General features: G+C 45.3%; 1 protein-coding gene across 2 annotated transcripts in view; it reads left to right on the top strand.

Annotated features, from left to right (window-relative positions):
* The window catches only part of LOC119178633 (uncharacterized), a 187,265-nt gene extending 170,442 nt beyond the window's left edge, over positions 1 to 16,823 (top strand). For both annotated transcript variants that reach the window (XM_037429853.2, XM_075870330.1), the window contains exon 5: positions 16,398 to 16,823. In XM_037429853.2, the coding sequence (XP_037285750.2) occupies positions 16,398 to 16,692 (295 nt within the window). In that variant the 3' untranslated portion in view covers positions 16,693 to 16,823. The remainder of the gene's footprint in view (positions 1 to 16,397) is intronic.
* Positions 16,824 to 18,071: the final 1,248 nt, after the last annotated feature.

The following is an 18,071-nucleotide window of genomic DNA, read 5'->3' as shown; positions in this document are numbered from 1 at the left end:
GAAGCATTACGTGCGCACGTGCCTCGATTGCCAACGACGAAAATCGCCCCCGTTAAAACCAGCTGGGCTATTACAACCAATTCAAGTGCCCACGGTACCTTTTGCCCAAATTGGAATGGATCTCGTTGGACCATATCCGACTTCCCATGCTGGCAACAAGTGGGTAATAGTCGCCACTGATTATCTTACGCGCTATGCCGAAACAAAGGCTTTGTCAAGTGGCACCGCCGTTGAAACCGCACGATTCTTCGTAGAAAATATCGTCCTGAGGCATGGTGGTCCAACAATCATAATAACGGATCGAGGTGCCGCTTTCACGGCCACGCTCCTGAAGACAGTGCTTGAGCTCAGTGGAACCGCCCATCGGAGAACCACTTCCTATCATCCACAAACCAACGGCTTAACAGAACGCCTCAACAAGACTATTGCCGACATGTTGAGTATGTACGTTGACGTGGATCACAAGAACTGGGACGACATTCTACCGTTCATCACGTTCGCCTATAATACAGCGCAGCAAGAAACTACACGAAGAACGCCGTTCAGTCTCCTTCATGGCCGTGAAGTGACGACGATGCTTGACGCCATGTTACTGCACGACTGCAATGACATCGATTTGGACGCTGCATCTTTTATCCAACGAGCAGAAGAAGCGAGGCAGCTTGCGCGCGTCCGAATCACCCAGCAGCAAAATTATGACGCCCAACGTTATAATCTGCGACACCGACATGTCGTCTATCAGGCCGGCGACAAAGTCTGGGTATGGAGTCCTATCCACCGCCGGAGACTGTCTGAAAAATTGCTGAAGAAGTATTTTGGCCCCTACACAGTTTTACAACGCCTGAGTGACGTTGATTACGTGGTCGTTCCTGACAACCCCTCGACAACTCGCCAGCAAAAACCAGAAATCGTGCATGTTGTGCGAATGAAGCCCTACTTTTCGGACTGATTTACACCATACATCTACTACACCGTCTTTTGTAGAAGAGAATCGGGACGCTGCTCTCTGGAGGGGGGCAAATGCCACATTGAATAAGCAGCGCGAAGAGGACAACGAAGAACACGCGCAGCGAGTGAAGAAGGCGAGGTTCTCTCCCGATCAGTTTGCCAGTATTCTAATACAATTAAAGTGAGTTCCCTGGATTCGACTGCTGCTGTTTCTGCATTGTGACAATATTACTAGTTAGAGAAACGCAATCTGTTATTGAAATGGATGCTCACGTTTGGTGACTGTCTGCGCACTATGTGACGTTTCTTGTATTTTTATTCGTACCTTTTGAGCTTCTGTCTCGCCTAATACTACGCCTACTATGCCTGCTACTACTCACATGCTGTAGTGTGACAGAAGCCATTCTTTGCTTCATTCATGATGATCTTGGAAACTAAAAGAAATAGAGAGTGGAAAGCGTGAATGCACCTCTGCGTGTTTTTCATTCACTTCGCTGCGAATTCAACGTATAAGATTTCATCATTTTACTTAACGTGGCTGACAACGCTTTAGCGCGCTTGCTCTTACTCAAATAACAATATAGGTAACAGTTCGGCATGTAGCGCTCTGCTTTAGATTATCTGCATGACAGCGATGCAACGAAGGTTTGGTTACTTATTGGACCAAAAGTCTTTTTTTTCTCTCAAATAATGTCCGCTGCTTTCCTCATTCTTTTCGCCGCGAGATCTAGCTGAGTCACCGCCAGGCGGCGACTGGCCGAAGAGGCGAAGTTTGTATTGCTTCGGATGTCTTCCGATAGACATGCCGTGTTTCCATGGGGACTAATGGGGCTGCCACAACCATTAATTTCTTTTAAGGACTAAATGCACCACGTCTAGCAGTTAGTCCCAACAGATGAGCTCAAAGGACTAACATTTAGTCCTCACATTTGCACCTTAGTGAGTAACCGTTAGTCCCACAATTCACCTCAGAGGACTAACAATTAGTCCTCACATTTGCACCTTATAGAGCAACTGTTAATCCCCACATTCACACCTTACCGGGCAACCGTTCGTCCTCACAGTTGGACCTTGCCGGACGAACGGTTGATCCACTCAAATATTCCAATCGAATGAACTTTTCGTCTTCAATTCAAATATTATTTTTCGTTTATTTTCCACCAGGCCTAATACTTTTTTCGCCTGCTTTTCTGCGCAGTGAGCAAGAAATTGCGCAGAAAAGAACACACGAAAAAGTAGTTAGCCACCTAGGTGTAACTGCTTTCGCAGTCACGGCAACAACGAAAGACAAAAGAGAGACACCTAAATCTTTTATTTTTCTACATACACATGAAGTTTCTCCATTCTTTTAGGTGAATTCTTGGTGAAGTGTACAAGTCCAGTCCGTTGTCAAATCTTGTTCACTCCTTGGCGAGCTCCTTCGACGGAAGCGATGGATGACAGGCATAGCAGACGCCAGCGCACACAGTCTTCAGCACGGTGTGCGCCCACGGCTGCACAATAAGTATGTAAAATAGTGAGCCGCACGTGACAAAGGATGATTACAAATGCATATGAGAAATACGTGCAAGGTGAAATCTAAACATACGTGAGATATGACATGCTAATAATTTCGCCATGATGTCACACATCTTCAAAGACTCATTTCGATCGCCGTAGCGCAACAGCTTAGGAGCGGCGGCCACAGCCACAACTTAACGAACCACCGTGCCGCTAACAAGTCGGTGAGTCCTAGGCGAGCGACGTCTTTCAGCTCGAGCAAGCGAATGCAAGACCAAACACGGCGCTGCACGCGGAGTGTCTGCTGCCAGCGAACTCCGAACAGAAGAGCGAGCGTACGCTTCGCCACCGCCACGAACAGCGCCGAGCTGGTTTGGAGCTAGCGCCGAAGAAATAGACGGCAATGCGGGCCTTTTCCACAAACTCGAGCGAGTGCACCGTGCTAACGCGAGTCCGCCGCCGCGGCAAACGGATGGCGCCTAGCTGCTTGCGACCGACTGACGGGAAAGCCAACTGTAATGGCGTCCAATTTTCAGTGAGTTCCGACGCTAGTGCAAGCCCCGCCAGCCCATGCTGGCGCACTTACAGCGTGCGACATACTACAACCAAACTCTTTACTAGAACCCGCAACGTGTTTTTGATGACTCCTAACACAGCGACGATGTCTCAGCCCAGTATCGTCATCCCGGAGCTTATCGCGGTGGCGAAGACAGGCGAGCACTCTATGAGCGAGCGTACGAGAGGCCGACGGCAATGGCGGCCAATTTCCAGGCAGTCGCAAAGCACAGGCGAACTGCAGACGCCGAAGCTGACCTTCACGATGCATTACGTGCGTGCGATATACAACACGACCGAGCCCATTGCCGGCAAGCGCGATCCGTATCGCACACGCGACAAGTAGAGTAGAATAAAGAATGATAACCTACTTGCCTTAGAATCCAGCGCTGTTTTCTGCCCTGAGTCGGACTGAAGTATATATTCGATAGGCCTGTCGTCTTCTCGGCCACCATATTTGCCTTCCCTACTGTTGCTGTCGTGTGTTAGTCATGACTATCTTGAAGCCAGAGATTTACAGCGTGGCGTGGTGACGTATCGTGACTTCATGGGTGCAGCGACACGCAAAAGCAGCAGTCCACGCTCATCCAAGCGTACACACAAGCACCACGTCGTAATTCTTACTCCCGTATTCACAGACGCTCCTTGACTCGACTTTCACCCTTCACGTGACCGTGTTGCGCACTGCACCGCTGCTCGGCTGAAAATAGCGCTGCGCTACTCAAGAATAGCAGCAACTTATGACTGATATGCAGTGATTTTTCCTGCCTAGAGATGGCGCTCCCATCGGCATTCTCAAGTGAATGTGGAGCGTTGAGTGAAGGGGGCGTTATAGAATACGGGGGTTAGATTGTCAAAACCAGGTGGCCGTGGTCGAGCACTCCGAGTGCTACGCAACACGAACCACCGCCGGTAAAATACGGGGAAAGACTGAGCCAGCAGAAGAGGAGAAGGAGAGCTGGTCACCTTGCAACGCTTTTCACGCTGCCTGCAATCCCAGGGCGGTTCATCCCTTTGGAGCGTGCTTGAGAACGAAGTGGTTTCGCGTGGCACGCTTTCCTCTGTGGTTGCTCCTCAACGGTATATCCGTCAATCGCGCGCGGCTATTGGGCTCCGTTACTCCTTCTTCGGTTGATTTTGCCTTAGAGTGTAAACAGTAACTTTGGCGAGAATTGTTTACCGCAAGAAAAAAACGCAGAGTTTTTTTTTTCTTTTTTGCGCTAGGTAATTCTCGTCAATATGCAACAACTAGGCCCTCAAGAAGTCCTTTCAAACAAAAGTAGTTCGTGTAATAGAACCAGGATTGTACAATTCAAGGTTATCTCAAGCACAATTAAAGCTGGTCCTGTAAGTAAGAGCTCCGTATAGTTACACGCCTAACAACCACATCACTGAACTTCATTTACGACTGAGTCGCTAAAATGCTGTATTTACAAAATTTTAGTACTGCTCAAGCTTGGCACGACGCAAAGTAAACTTTACGATGGGTTTCAATTAAAGAGCAACACCTACACCGACATGGCCCTGGCGAACAATACGCAGCGTTTTCGGTAAGTGCCCAACTCCGCATTGTTAAAGTGCATATGCAGTCGAGCAAGACCAAATTAATCTCTATATCGTGCTAAGCAAACGTATACAAGCTGTTAAACTTGCACTAACATAGCGGTACAAGCCACCCTTTGAGGACGAGCATAACATGTGCGCACATGCTAGCCTTATGTGACTAGTAGATGATGCAGGGGCCATCAATCCACACTAGGCACGCTTCAGTGAGTGTCCACTAGTCGGTGATTCTTGGTGAATATCGCCCAGAGATCATTCGTACGAAGCCCAGAAGTTGCTTCAGTAGCTCAGTCGTCAAAGCACAGGGCGTTTTTCGTAATTTTTGTCGCCGACTGAGGGACCGCTCTCGTGAATAGTTTCTTTTTTTTCTTTTTCACTTGGTAGCGCTAATTTTACAACGTCTTATTCGTGGCGGAAATATGTCTTGACGGACCCTGGCGTAAGACAATTTCGGCATCGTGGCAAGAAACGAAAAACCAAAAAGCATGAACAGTTTTTTTTTCGTACGTTTGCAGCCTCTTCATCATTCTTTCCGTTTCACCATATTCATATTATCGAATTCGTAAGAGCGCGCAAAGAGTTTCTCAGTATTAAAGTTGTCAGTCCTTAAAATTTTAAAGTGGCTCCAATTTTCTTCCTTGAGATAGGAACACATATGCTAAGCAGTATTTCGTGACTGTTGTATACGATACTATATCAAATGTGTACTATAAACGTGTTTAGATTAGGGAAAAGGTTTGTCTCACTTTGTAGTGTAACAAACAGCTGCAGTTTTTCATATCACTTTTTTTAATAAAGTGATTAAATACGAAGTGACCAACTCAAAGCCACAACGAAGAATTTTGATGCACTAGAAAATGTGTGGCCCTTCGAGATCAGTCAGTTGTGGTCTCTTGAGTACCAGCAGAATATGCTCTTGTTTATACTTCTTTTGCGAAAAGCGAGCGGTGCGAGAAGTGGCATCTTGGGCAGAACAAGACAGAAAATTCCCAAGAGCTGCACTTGTGTACAAGCAAGGTCAGTAACAAACTTTAATGTAAAACTTAGATGACTTTTAAAATACGATTTTGCCTCTCACATGAATTCACGCGCTCCAACATAACTGCTGCAACCGCGCCGCGCCAATAGTCCTGCAGGTAGCGCCGCAGCGGTGGTGAAAGAAACCAGCCATGACGCAATTATGGAGCAGGCCAGACCATTACGCTTTTCATCCAGCGCAGTGAGTCTACAATGAAACTAACGAATACCGACCACAGAAGAACTACACCTGGTCAAAGACAAACAACCGATCTAACAGAAAGCCTCAATAGAACGCTATCTGACGTGATCGCAATTTATACGGATGTCGAAGACCAAACCTGGCACAGCGTTTTACCGTACGCTTTACGTTTGCGTATAACACCGCAGTACATGGGACTACTCATTTCACACCATTTCAGCTTGTTCATGGTAGGACAGTAACAACTACCTTAAACGCAATGTTACCTGTAAATAATATGAACGAGGATGACGCGGCAACAGCGAATACATAGAAAGTACAGAAGAGGCATGATGGTTGGTACGGCGCCGCATATTTTATAGCAGTACGTCGAACCACATCTGTGTAATCTAAAACGAACAGATGTCCAGTACAACCCCGAAGACGAAGTGTCGAATAGACTGCTGTTCGTGCACGTGGCCATTCTGAAAAGCTGATGCGGCGCTATTTCGGCCCTTACTAGGTACTTCGCCCGTTAAGTACCTAAAACTGCAAGGTCATCACCATTGACTGAAGGCCAAGAGTGCGAAATACGACGAAGATACGATTTAGAAGTCCTACATGTACTGTCCATGAAACTCTACTACGAGAGGCGTTAAAGGACGTAACCAATACACGCATTCCAGCATCAAGACAAGTCCCGCCCTTCAAAACTGTCGGACTTCTGGACGCACCAGCGCGATGCGTTTCAGGAGGAGGATTATTGCCACAAGTTTCTCATCATGTTCCGAAGATGCACACCGCTTCATGCGTTTGTAGATGCCACCAAATAAATGACATGCAAACTACGCATTGCCCTGTGGATTGTTCGTACCATCACACCACGCGCTAAAGGAAGAAGACTGGCCGTCCATGGTATGACCGGTTCGCGACTGCATGAGAGAAGAGGGCGCCGAGGTTCGTGCTGACTAGCGTAGTACATATTGTTTAATGTTGTTTTTGTTAAGTTATCGCACTATGTGTTTTCATCTGTAGGCTCCCATCTTGATTTTGAAGTTCGCTGCTTATGAGCTAGACACAACCACATGAACTGAAGCGAAAAATAGGTTTGAGAAATCATCGAGCATTCAATTGTTTTCTTTCAATGTAGTGTATAAATTGTGATGTAAGTCGAAATAAATTGAAGAGGTTGAAAATCACCTTTCAGATTAAGTCCCTCCAACCTCCAAATTATGCATAACTTGAAGGTCGCCGTTTTGCGCAAACGATTACTGTATGTATTTATTTACTGTACCCCTAAGGCGCATAAAGGTGTTACAGAAGAGGTTTAACACAAAACAATAAAAAATAGAAAGTAAATCAGCAATACGACAAATTAAAGAAAATGCATGTTCAAACATGGCCTCCGTGATGTCCGCCGCACACTGGCCATCTCGGAGGCTATGGTTCAAAAACCGGTGAGCCATTATAGGCTCAACATACAATCGGTTGATTGATTGATTAAGTGAGTGATTATTGTTTGATTGATGGATTGATTGATTGATTGATTGATTGATTGATTGATTGATTGATTGATTGATTGATTGATTGATTGATATGGTTTAACAATATGTGGAGTTTAGCAAACCGTCCCACTATTTTTCTTTTTTCATATAAATGCACAAATAAAGAGGAGGAATTAAATTTGTTGCTATCTTCTTTCAATAAACAATTTGACGTATTGGCTTTTACTGAGACATGGTTTTGGAGTACCAGTGATACAACAGTGATAGACGGGTATCACTGCGAAGCAATATGTAGGACAAAAAAGAAAGGTGGTGGTGGTGTTGCCATTTACTTACAGAACAAATACTCCTATGACGTTCTTCGGAATTATTGTACTATTCATCCAAACTTCGAATCACTTTTCATAAAAACAAGTGCATTCATAGTCAGTGTGATTTATCGTCCACCTTCTGGGTTTTTAAGCCGATTTTATCTGTTTCTTGAACCTGTATTAGAATTTATATCAAATTCTAAGATGCCAGCTGTTATTTTTGGGGACTTCAATGTCCCCAAAAATCTTTTGCAAGTTTCAGATCTAAATAGAGAATTTCGCAATATGCTTTCCGTAAATGGTTTTTCCGGCGTAATCGATTGTCCTACTCGTATCACACCGTCAAGTGATGCACTGATTGACCTCTCCTTAACAAATCTTGACCAAAATGATATTCGTGTGGGTTTTTTAACGAGCGATTTGAGTGACCACTTATCTCTTTTCTATTTTGGTCTGAAAAAAAATTTAAAAAGATGTGAAAAAAGCAGAGACAAAACAATAATACGTCAGGTAACTTGGGGCAATACTGAACATCTTTGCCAACACGTAGCATCTACAAATTGGACGCAGTACTTGAGAGAGATGGACCCAAATGTTCTGTACGATAAGGTTATTAACAAAATTATTGAGTTGTACAATGTCACCTTTCCAGAAGTCTTGCGAAGCTGCAGAAAAATCAGAAAACCTTGGATTACAAAAGAGCTACTACACAAAATAAAAGCAAGAAATAAATTATTTAACAAGTTGATGACTTCACGTGAATTATCACTACTAAAAGAGTACAAATTACTCCGGAACAAACTTTCTAGTGAAATAAAGCAATATCGTATTCGATACTACTCGACCGAATTCGCCGACATATTTTACGATCCGAGTAACACATGGCGCACCGTAAAGGATTTATTACGCAGAACAACTACTATTTTGCCAACGGAAATCAAAACTGTGGATCACACATTTAAAGGTAAAGATCTTGCAAATGAAATTGATCGTCATTTCTTAACCTCCGGGCTTACAACGAAAATGCCAACGACGAAGCCGAAAGGTACATGCCTCCAAGTCTGCAGAAAGCAGTGTTTCTTTTCACTACAACTTCTATGAAAATCAGCGATTCCATACATGAACTTAAAAATAATTGTGCTTGTGGTTTGGATGGTATCAAAGCGGCACCTATTAAGGCAGCCTCTGATTTAATTTGTTATATGCTCTCATTTATGTAACTTAATCTTGGAAACCGGTACGTTTCCAGACAAAATGAAGATAGCCAATGTTAGTGTCTTATACAAGGAAGGCGCGGTTAGCAATATTTCTAATTACAGGCCAATATCTATCCTCCCACTTTTTTTGAAAGATCGCTGAAAAAGTAATGAACGCCTGAATAACTATTCACCTAAAAATATCAACTGTTATCTCCAAAACAATATGGGTTTCAAAAGGGAAAATCAACAGAATCAGCTTTAGTTAACATTAAAGAAAAAATTGTTTCCAACATAGAAAACTGCCTTCATACAATTTGTATTTTTATTGATTTTAAAAAAGCTTTTGAGTCAATCAAGCATCATATTCTTATCAGAAAGCTCCCATATTACGGAATACGTGGCATTATGTATAAGCTACTGCTGAGTTATCTCTCAAATAGAGTATAGTTTGTTGTAAATAATAACGTATTATTAGATGCTGGATACCTCGCTTTTGGTGTCCCACAAGGATCTATATAAGGACCGGTACTATTTCGTTTTTATATTGTCACGGAGATGAAGTAAAGAAAGTGGAAGAACTCAAGCAGCTGATAGGCGCGCGAGGGTGTCAATCAGCCATTCTGACTCTTGCCTGTGTGTTTACCTCTGTAAACGCATTTTGTACAGAAGTCTTTAACCCCGTAACATATTGGTGAGAGGTGCAAGGTAACCATCACGCAACGGAGCTCCGCAGCGGACATCGCATCGGTTTTCCAGCCATGGCCACTGCTGAGCCCTCCGCGTCAACGTAAGCGTCTCCCATGAACACGGCGTCGCAACCATACGTTTTCACGCCACTTAAGGATACCGGTACATTCTGTGGGACCGATGGCGTCGACTTTGGCGATTGGTCATCCATGTTCGAACGAGTGAGTGGGCCGAACAGATGAGATCCCACACTTCTTTTCGCTAATGTACTGTTTTACTTGAGAGGCACGGCCAAGGCGTGGTATGAAAACAACGAAGAAGAACTCACAAGCTGGGACCAATGCAAAGAAAAGATGCGAGGGGTGTTTGGCAAAACCGCGAGTCACAAGATCGCCGCCGAAAAGGAATTGGCCTATCATGCCCAATCTCCCACGGAATCCTACCTCGCATACATTCAAGACGTGCTGGCCCTCTGCCGAAAAGCCGAAACCAACATGACAAAAGGTGACAAGGTCGGGCATGTCCTGAAAGGGATTGCCGACGACGCGTTCAATCTGCTGATGTGCAAGGGCTGTTCCACCATGCACGCGATCATCAAAAAGTGTCGTCAGCTCGAGAAAGTGAAAAGTCGCTGCATTATGCCAACATTCACCCGACTTCCAAACACTACTGCAACACCGACTTGTGAGGACCAGTCCGCAACAGAATTTCCGTCGCCGCTGGGAGACCTGACGCTCTTAGTTCGTCGCGGACTGGAAGCAATGACACCCTCGGCATTCTATTCGCGCAGTACCGATACCACTCCTGTTACTGTTCCTCTTGTTCAAGCCATCGTGTGCCAGGAGCTTGAAACATCGGAGTGCATTCCGTGTGCCATGTCACCGCGCCCAGAGTCAGCGAACGCCCTATCGCGATGCCCTCCTCCGACCGACGGTTTTCTCCACCTACTCGAAACCCGGCTGAGTAGCGAACTGCAGATAACCACCCTGTATGTTTCAACTGCTACTGTGTCGGACATATTGCTCGTTACTGCCACAACACATGGTTCTCGGCACCTCGTGCATCGACCAATATGGCCCGTTTCGACGGTACCACCCGCACATATTGTGCTGCCCAAGAGTCCAATGCCGTTGACCATTCTCGGAACACTTGGTAGGGCCGCTCGCCTTCAGCACGTGGGCACCAGTCTCGTTCGCCGCAAATACGTTGCTCAACATGCTGCTGCATTGGCGACTTCCGGTGCTGCTGCATTGTGCTGCTGCATTGACGACTTCCGCAGCAAATCCTCTCTCCTTTGCCACCAGACGAAATGTAATAGACATTGAAGTAGATGGCGTACATGTACAAGCACTTGTAGACACCGGCACAAGCATTTCGGTCATGAGTTCAAGTCTACGCATACGCTTAAAGAAAGCTCTTACACCAGTGGCTGCACAAATGCTCCGTGTGGCCGATGGTGGCACGCCGATGGTTCTCGGTCTGTGCACTGCCCGCTTAAGTATAAAGGATCACACTACTTCTATCATTTTATCCGTGATTGACCACTGCCCTAATGACGTTATCCGAGGTATGGACTTCTTGTCAAATCATTCTGCTCTTATCGATTGTGCTGCCGGCGTCCTTCAGCTAGAGCTGCCTCAGATAGTCGCTGAACCCCACGCTGCCTCGCAGCGCCTGTGCTCTCTTCAGGATATGCGAATGTCACCTCAGGCAGCCACCTACGTCGTTTTGATCGCACAGCAACAGGTTCCCGATGTTCAATATGTCCCCCTTCCTCTCGCCGACATTTTTGAGCCGCAACATCGCCATTCCCCATACGCTTGTGACTGTCACTAAAAACTGTACCTAGCTCTCACTTCTCAATTTTAGCTTGTGCCCTCGAGTACTTCCTCGTGGCATGTTCTTGGCCAGCGTATCAAATGCTGACGATTTCGAAATAGCGGCTCTCACAACCTAGATGAATTTACTTCAGTGTTCTGTAGCTAACAGCACCTATTCTCTACCAAATCGTTTCTCGAAGATGATTGCACCCGACCTCAATCCTGCGCACGCCAACGACATTCATCACCTTCTCGCGTCCTAGACCGACTTTTTTTATTTCGACGACAGACCTCTAAGGCAAACATCCACCGTTCAGCACCGTATAAACACTGGTGACGCCAGTACTATTCACCGATGCCCCTATCGTGTCTCCCACGCTGAGCGCAGAATTATCCAAGCGGAAGTTGACAAAATGCTAAACGAAGGTATCATAGAACCATCAAGTAGTCCTTGGGCCTCCCCTTTCGTCATTGTGAAGAAAAAGGACGGTACCTGGCACTTATACATTGACTATTGCTATCCCAACAAGATCACGCGACAAGACGTATACCCGCTACCCCGCATCGATGACGCGTTGGACTGCCGGCATGGCACTACATACTTCTCGTCTATTGATCTTCGGTCCGGCTACTAGCAGATTTCTGTCGATGAAATGGACCGCGAGAAGACGGCCTTCATTACACCGGATGGTTTATAAAAGTTTAAGTTCATGCCTTTTGGACTATGTAACGCCCGTGCCATATTCGAACGAATGATGGACTCTCTCCTGCGTGGTTATAAGTGGTTTACCTGTCTTTGTTACCTAGACAATGTGATGATCTTTTCATCTACTTTTGATATTAATCAGACCCGTTTCGCTGCAGTTCTCGCAGTCTTCATAACAGCTGGGCTTCAACTCAGTTCCGAGAAATGTCAATTTGGCCGCCGTCAGATTGCCATTCTGGGCCATTTTGTAAACATCGATGGCGTCCAATCAGATCCCGAAATTATCCACGCCGTTCGTAACTTTCTGGTGCCCCATTCTACATCCGATGTCCGGAGCTTCATCGGCTTATGTTCGTGCTTTCGTCGTTTCGTGAAAAACTTCGCTGAGATTACTAGGCTACTCACAGATTTCCTGAAGAAAGATATCACCTTCTCATGGGGCCCTGAGCAGGCTCAATCGTTCACAGCTCTCATCGGCTACCTAACTACGCCCCCCATACTCGCCCACTTCAATCCTTCTGCTTCCACAGAAATTCGAAACGACGCCAGTGGCCACAGTATCGGCGCAGTTCTCTCTCAGCGGCACCACGGCAGACAGTGCGTGATAGCTTACGCCAGTCGCCTGCTTTCTCCCCCTGAGAGGAATTATTCCATTACCGAGAGACAATCTTTAGCTTCAGTGTGGGCCGTTGCCAAGTTCCGGCCATATTTATATGGTCGCATATTCTCCGTCGTTACGGACTACCACGCCCTCTGCTGGCTAACTTCTCTGAAGGATCCTACTGGACGTCTGGGTCGCTGTGCTCTGAGTCTGCATGAATTTTCGTTTAGCATCAGCTACCTGGCCGTTTGCACAAGGACGCAGACTGGCTTTCTCGTCATCCGGTGGATCCTCCTGATCCGGTTGCGCCTGACCTGGAGAGCAGCATAATGGTGTTTACTGATATCAGCGATATGCGCATTGAACAACGAAGGGATGAGTCAGTGTGCACTATCATCAACGCCATTCAGTCTGACGGCCATCACACTGAATCCAGTATGTTCGTACTGCAGGACGGCATCCTCTACCGCCGCAATGTCAGCACTGAAGGCCCTGAGCTTCTTCTCGTCATTCCTCGTCATCTACGGCCTGCCAAACTTGAACAACTTCACGGCGCACCAACAGCGGGACACTTCGGTATTTCCCGCACATACGACCGCGTGCAACATCGATTCATCTGGCCAGGACTGTACCGCAGCTTGTGTCGATATGTCACCACTTGCGACCTCTGCCAGTGCCGGAAAAGACCTTCTTTGCTGCCAGCTGGATATCTTCACCCAATTGAAGTCCCTTCTGAACCATTTCATCGCGTGGAACTCGACTTTTCTGGCCCTTTTCCGACGACGACACTGGGAAATGAATGGATGGCCGTCGCCACAGAATATGCGACCGTTAGCGGTAACAAAGGCAAAGGCTATTCCAACCTGTTGCACCACTGACGTCGCTGATTTTCTTTTTTGTGACGTCATCTTACACCACGGTGCACCCTGACAGCTGCTTACGGACCACGGTGGCTCTTTCTTGTCCAAAGTTGTCAACCACCTTCTTCGATCGTGTGCCACAGCACATAAGTTCTCTACCGCCTACCACCCACAAACTAATGACCTAACTGAACGCCTCAACCGCACGCTCACACAGATGCTTTCGATGTACGTCTCCGAAGATCACCGTGACTGGGACACCACGTTGGCCTATGTGACTTCCGCATATAATTCCTCTCGACATGGCACCATGGGATTTTCACTTTTTTATCTTTTGTATGGTCGTGACCCTATATTGCCATTTGAAACCACCTTGCCTCTCAAGCCATCTGCTTCCGAGTACGCTCGCGAAGCCATTGATCGGACTCACATGGCTCGTCAAGTCGCCCAGTCTCGTCTCACCAGGTCACAGGATATGCAAAAAGCACGCTACGATCACCGGCATCGTAATATAACGTTTGCCCCAGGTGACCGCGTGCTCCTCTGGTCACTGTGTTGCCGTGAAGGTCTTTCCGAAAAACTTTCGTCCCGATACGCAGCACCCTACCTAGTCTTGTGTCAAGTTAGCGACGTCAACTACGAGATGGCGTCATTGCACTCCAATACATCAAGTTCGTCACTTGTCGACATTGTCCATGTTACGCGCATGAAACCTTATATCTCTCGCACTTATCCGGACTCGCGCCGAGACGGCACACCAACGCCCGGGGGTCCTGTCACAGAGATGAAGTAAAGGAAGAGGAAGAACTCAAGCAGCTGATAGGCACGCGAGGGTGCCAATCAGCCATTGTGACTACTGCCTGTGTGTTTCCCTCTGTAAACCTATTTTGTACAAAAGTCTCTTATCCCGTAACAATAATAACGATATTGTCAACATTCCTGAGACTCCTGAAATTGTGTTATACGCTGACGACACAAATGTGTTTTTCTCTTCAAAAGATCTAGCAGTCATTGTACGTTATGCTAATATTTACCTCTAAAATTTATCGCAGTGGTTAAGTACAAATCAGCTACTTTTAAATACGCAAAAAACTAAGTATATTATCTTTTCTGCTATAAATAAACCGGTCCAAAGTCAAAATGACATATCGTTCGAAATCAGAAGTGTTACAACAAGTTTCAGAATGTAAGTTCCTTGGTGTCTATTTCCACGAATCCCTTCGGTGGACGTATCATGTAAATTATGTAAAACGTAGTGTAGCCCAAACAATTGGTGCCCTAAAACTAACTTCGCATGTTATTACCCGAGAACATAAAACGACAACTTTACCATTGTGCTGTTCACACAAGGCTACAGTTTTGTGTACTAATCTGGGGCGCTACGTCAAAAACAAACATGCATGTTCTTTAATGCAAAAACGTGGTTTACGATTCATTCCCAACTTACCAAGTCGACAACATGTTTCTTCTTATTTTAAATATAGCTGAGTATTGACTATTAAGGACAAATATAATCAACGCCTAGCTGAAACAGCCTTCCTGAACTTACAATCAGATACAGAAATATTTTTATCATTATATACTAATGTTCATCAGCATTATAGTCATGGACACACTGCATTGAAGGAAAAAATCAGACTAGGACACGTTACGGCACACAACTGTTCCAATGGCAGCTACCAACTCTTTTAAATTTGTACCCTTCTCTACTTGATGTAATGCACAGCTGCTCTTCTTTGCTAGCCTTCCGGAAAAAAGTTAAACAGCTTCTACTCGAGCAATAAGGTCATGTTCTTCTGTCTCCTCATTTGTAGCTTCATTATTTTGTGCGAGCGTGTTTTTGTGTTTTTGTAGAAATGCTTTTGGGTTGAATCTTTGTAAAAGAAAACTATTTTTTGTGTATAACAAGCGTTATTTTATTACACATATTGATGCTTACTAGGTTTGACTACAGGTTTCAGAAATGAATACAAACTGTGTATAGTTTGCCTGATATTTTTATATATTTGAACAATCAATTGTATAAGGTTTTGAATTATGGTTTCTAAGCAATTTTTGTTTTGTATTAAACTAGTGCTTGTGTGATTGTGCTGCCTGGGGCTAGGGGCCTAGTCAGGTGACTTTAAATGTTGTATTTTGACATAGCCCCAGGGCAACCTCTGTTGTTGCCCAAAAAAAATTAAGAATTCAGAAACTTATCATAGGATTATGCGGGACGCCGCAGTGGAGAGCTCCAGAAATTTTGACCACCTGGGGTTCTTTATCGTGGTTCCACGCCACATTAGTATTTAGCAAAAAGGAGTCTGAAAAAACATGATTATGGCAAAAAAGAATGAAAGTTTTGCACTGATGGTTAAGATGTGATGGTATATAAGAAGCTCCTTAAATGAATTCCTGTTTAGGTTAGGTAATTCCGTAGATAGCTTTTTTTGTAAATACTCAGGCAGGACATTTTTCGTCTAAGTTTGAAATCTGTTAGTCCTAAATCCGGTTTCATTAGGGGAACACTAGTTGTGTGGGAATAGTTTCAGATAATGAAAGGTGCTGAACAGTTGTCAACTGAGTCAATGATAGTTTTTTTACCGTTGTGCTAAACAGAAGAAGCACACTCGAGCTGGTGTCAAATCATTCTTTTGCAGAGTATAGTAACTTTAATTGACATGGATCTTTGGGAAATTTTCTGTTGTGTACCCGAGAGATCTTATGCACTCTTAGTTATGTATTCAATATGTGCATGTCATGAAAGGTTATTCGTGAGCTGAATTCCGAGGTACTTGTATGTTTTGTACTCGAGGTTGATGTTATTGATGGCATTGCCGAAATTACTGGATGAGTGAGAGAGACACAAGAAATGCATGATATTGCACTTAGTGGGATATTCTACGAGACTAATGAAAGCATTGAACCTTTTCATGCAAATAATTAAGGCTTGTTTTTTTTTCAGGATCGACCAGGCCCTGGAAATCGAAGACTACCAGCTCAATTTCACACAACCACTCGAGTACGACGTGCACGTGCTCACGCCCGGTATTCGTGAAGTGGTTGACGCATCTCGAGTGCTCATGCGAAAGCAGTTGACTGAAGAGCAGACAAACAAGCTGGAAGATCACTCGAGGAAGTACCTGGAGCGGGCCATAGGAACAGTGACCGAATTTATCAAGGATCCGGCACCTTGGATGCCATGGAACCACTCCATCATCGATGCTTACCGCAAATACCTCGAACAGCGTCAAGAATGACGTAAAAATACGCGATTCTGTTACCCTAGAGTTTATGCATATAAAGATATTTAGTCGCACACCTTTACCAGATCACAGCCTTGCAGGGTGGACCAAACGATTACGATGTGCCAATAAAAAACCACAGTCTATGTTCCGAGTGAATGATGATGAGCTGGGCGAAGCTTCGAAGGGTTTTATCGGCAAACCGTGAATCATCCGCTGGCTGCGTAAGTACGTCCGTCTTTCTGTTAGTCTGTCCGTCCGCCTGTCGGTCTGGCCTTCCGTCTGTCTTTATGTATGTCTGTCCGCCCGTGCGTCTGTCGTATCTATTTCCATCCGTCCATCGATCTGTCTGTCTGTCTGTCTGTCCGTCTGCCTGTCTGTCTGTCCGTCTGTCTGTCTGTCTGTCTGTCTGTCTGTCTGTCTGTCTGTCTGTCTGTCTGTCTGTCTGTCTGTCTGTCTGTCTAGTGAACACTTCCGCCATCTTGCATGTTAACATCACATATTTATCATATACAAGCCCCACCATCCAGCGGGCATTCTAATGACTAAAACGAGAGGTGGCTACTACATACAGGAGACGCACGACCCACGCCTTAAGGAGCTTTGCCCCTCAAACATTTTTGATTAAATTTACACTACGCCAGTCGTCTTTCGGCTCTACAATGAGGATCCCGTGAGGGCTTCTACCACAAATTGTGTTACAATTATTTTACTTGTGGCAGCTGTAAACACATCGCTAACATCAATGACCCGTCACCTGCGCCGAGGTGCGAAGCTCGCCTCGACTATTTTATGGAGGGGTTCTATTGCAACCATGTGAACTGTTAACCTTCGTGTTAAGCGTCTTTAACAAGTAAATAAACAGTGTTACGGTAGACTAATACGCACAAAAACGGTTGGAATTGAGCATACGATGTTTCACGGCCATATTGATTGGCGTCGCAATATATGGAAAAACGAAAACACCAGAGAGCAGCGCCCACACGTCTTAGGGGAAATAGTCTATAGGTAACTAATGATGGGCACCAACAAACCCTTGTTGAAACAGTAACTACCGTTTTGTATGAGGCATATAGAGCGCAAAAAGAAAGAAGCAGCAAGAAAATAAACACACATACACACAGTTAGCGCGCGCTAACGACTTAAAGGTAGTTGCACGCAAATGGGGATGTATCGCGCATATCCTAAAGAATCCTAAAAGGCAAACAACCAAGGCGCATCTTTACGGTCGATGATTTATGTCAAATTCCTTGTCTTGTGACGATAGAGAAGGTTGACTTGCACAAAGTTTGTTGTTCACTGCGATATGCCTTCGAGGTTTCTCGCGTGGTCTGATTAGCATGACCGAGCAAATGACCACACCTTCGAATATGGTATTACTTCAGCATGACTCA

This window comes from Rhipicephalus microplus, chromosome 1 (genome assembly GCF_043290135.1).
Source record: "Rhipicephalus microplus isolate Deutch F79 chromosome 1, USDA_Rmic, whole genome shotgun sequence".
Classification (NCBI taxonomy): Eukaryota; Metazoa; Arthropoda; class Arachnida; order Ixodida; family Ixodidae; genus Rhipicephalus; species Rhipicephalus microplus.
The sequence above is the reverse complement of the archived record's forward strand: the minus strand, read 5'-3'. Positions and strand labels throughout refer to the sequence as shown.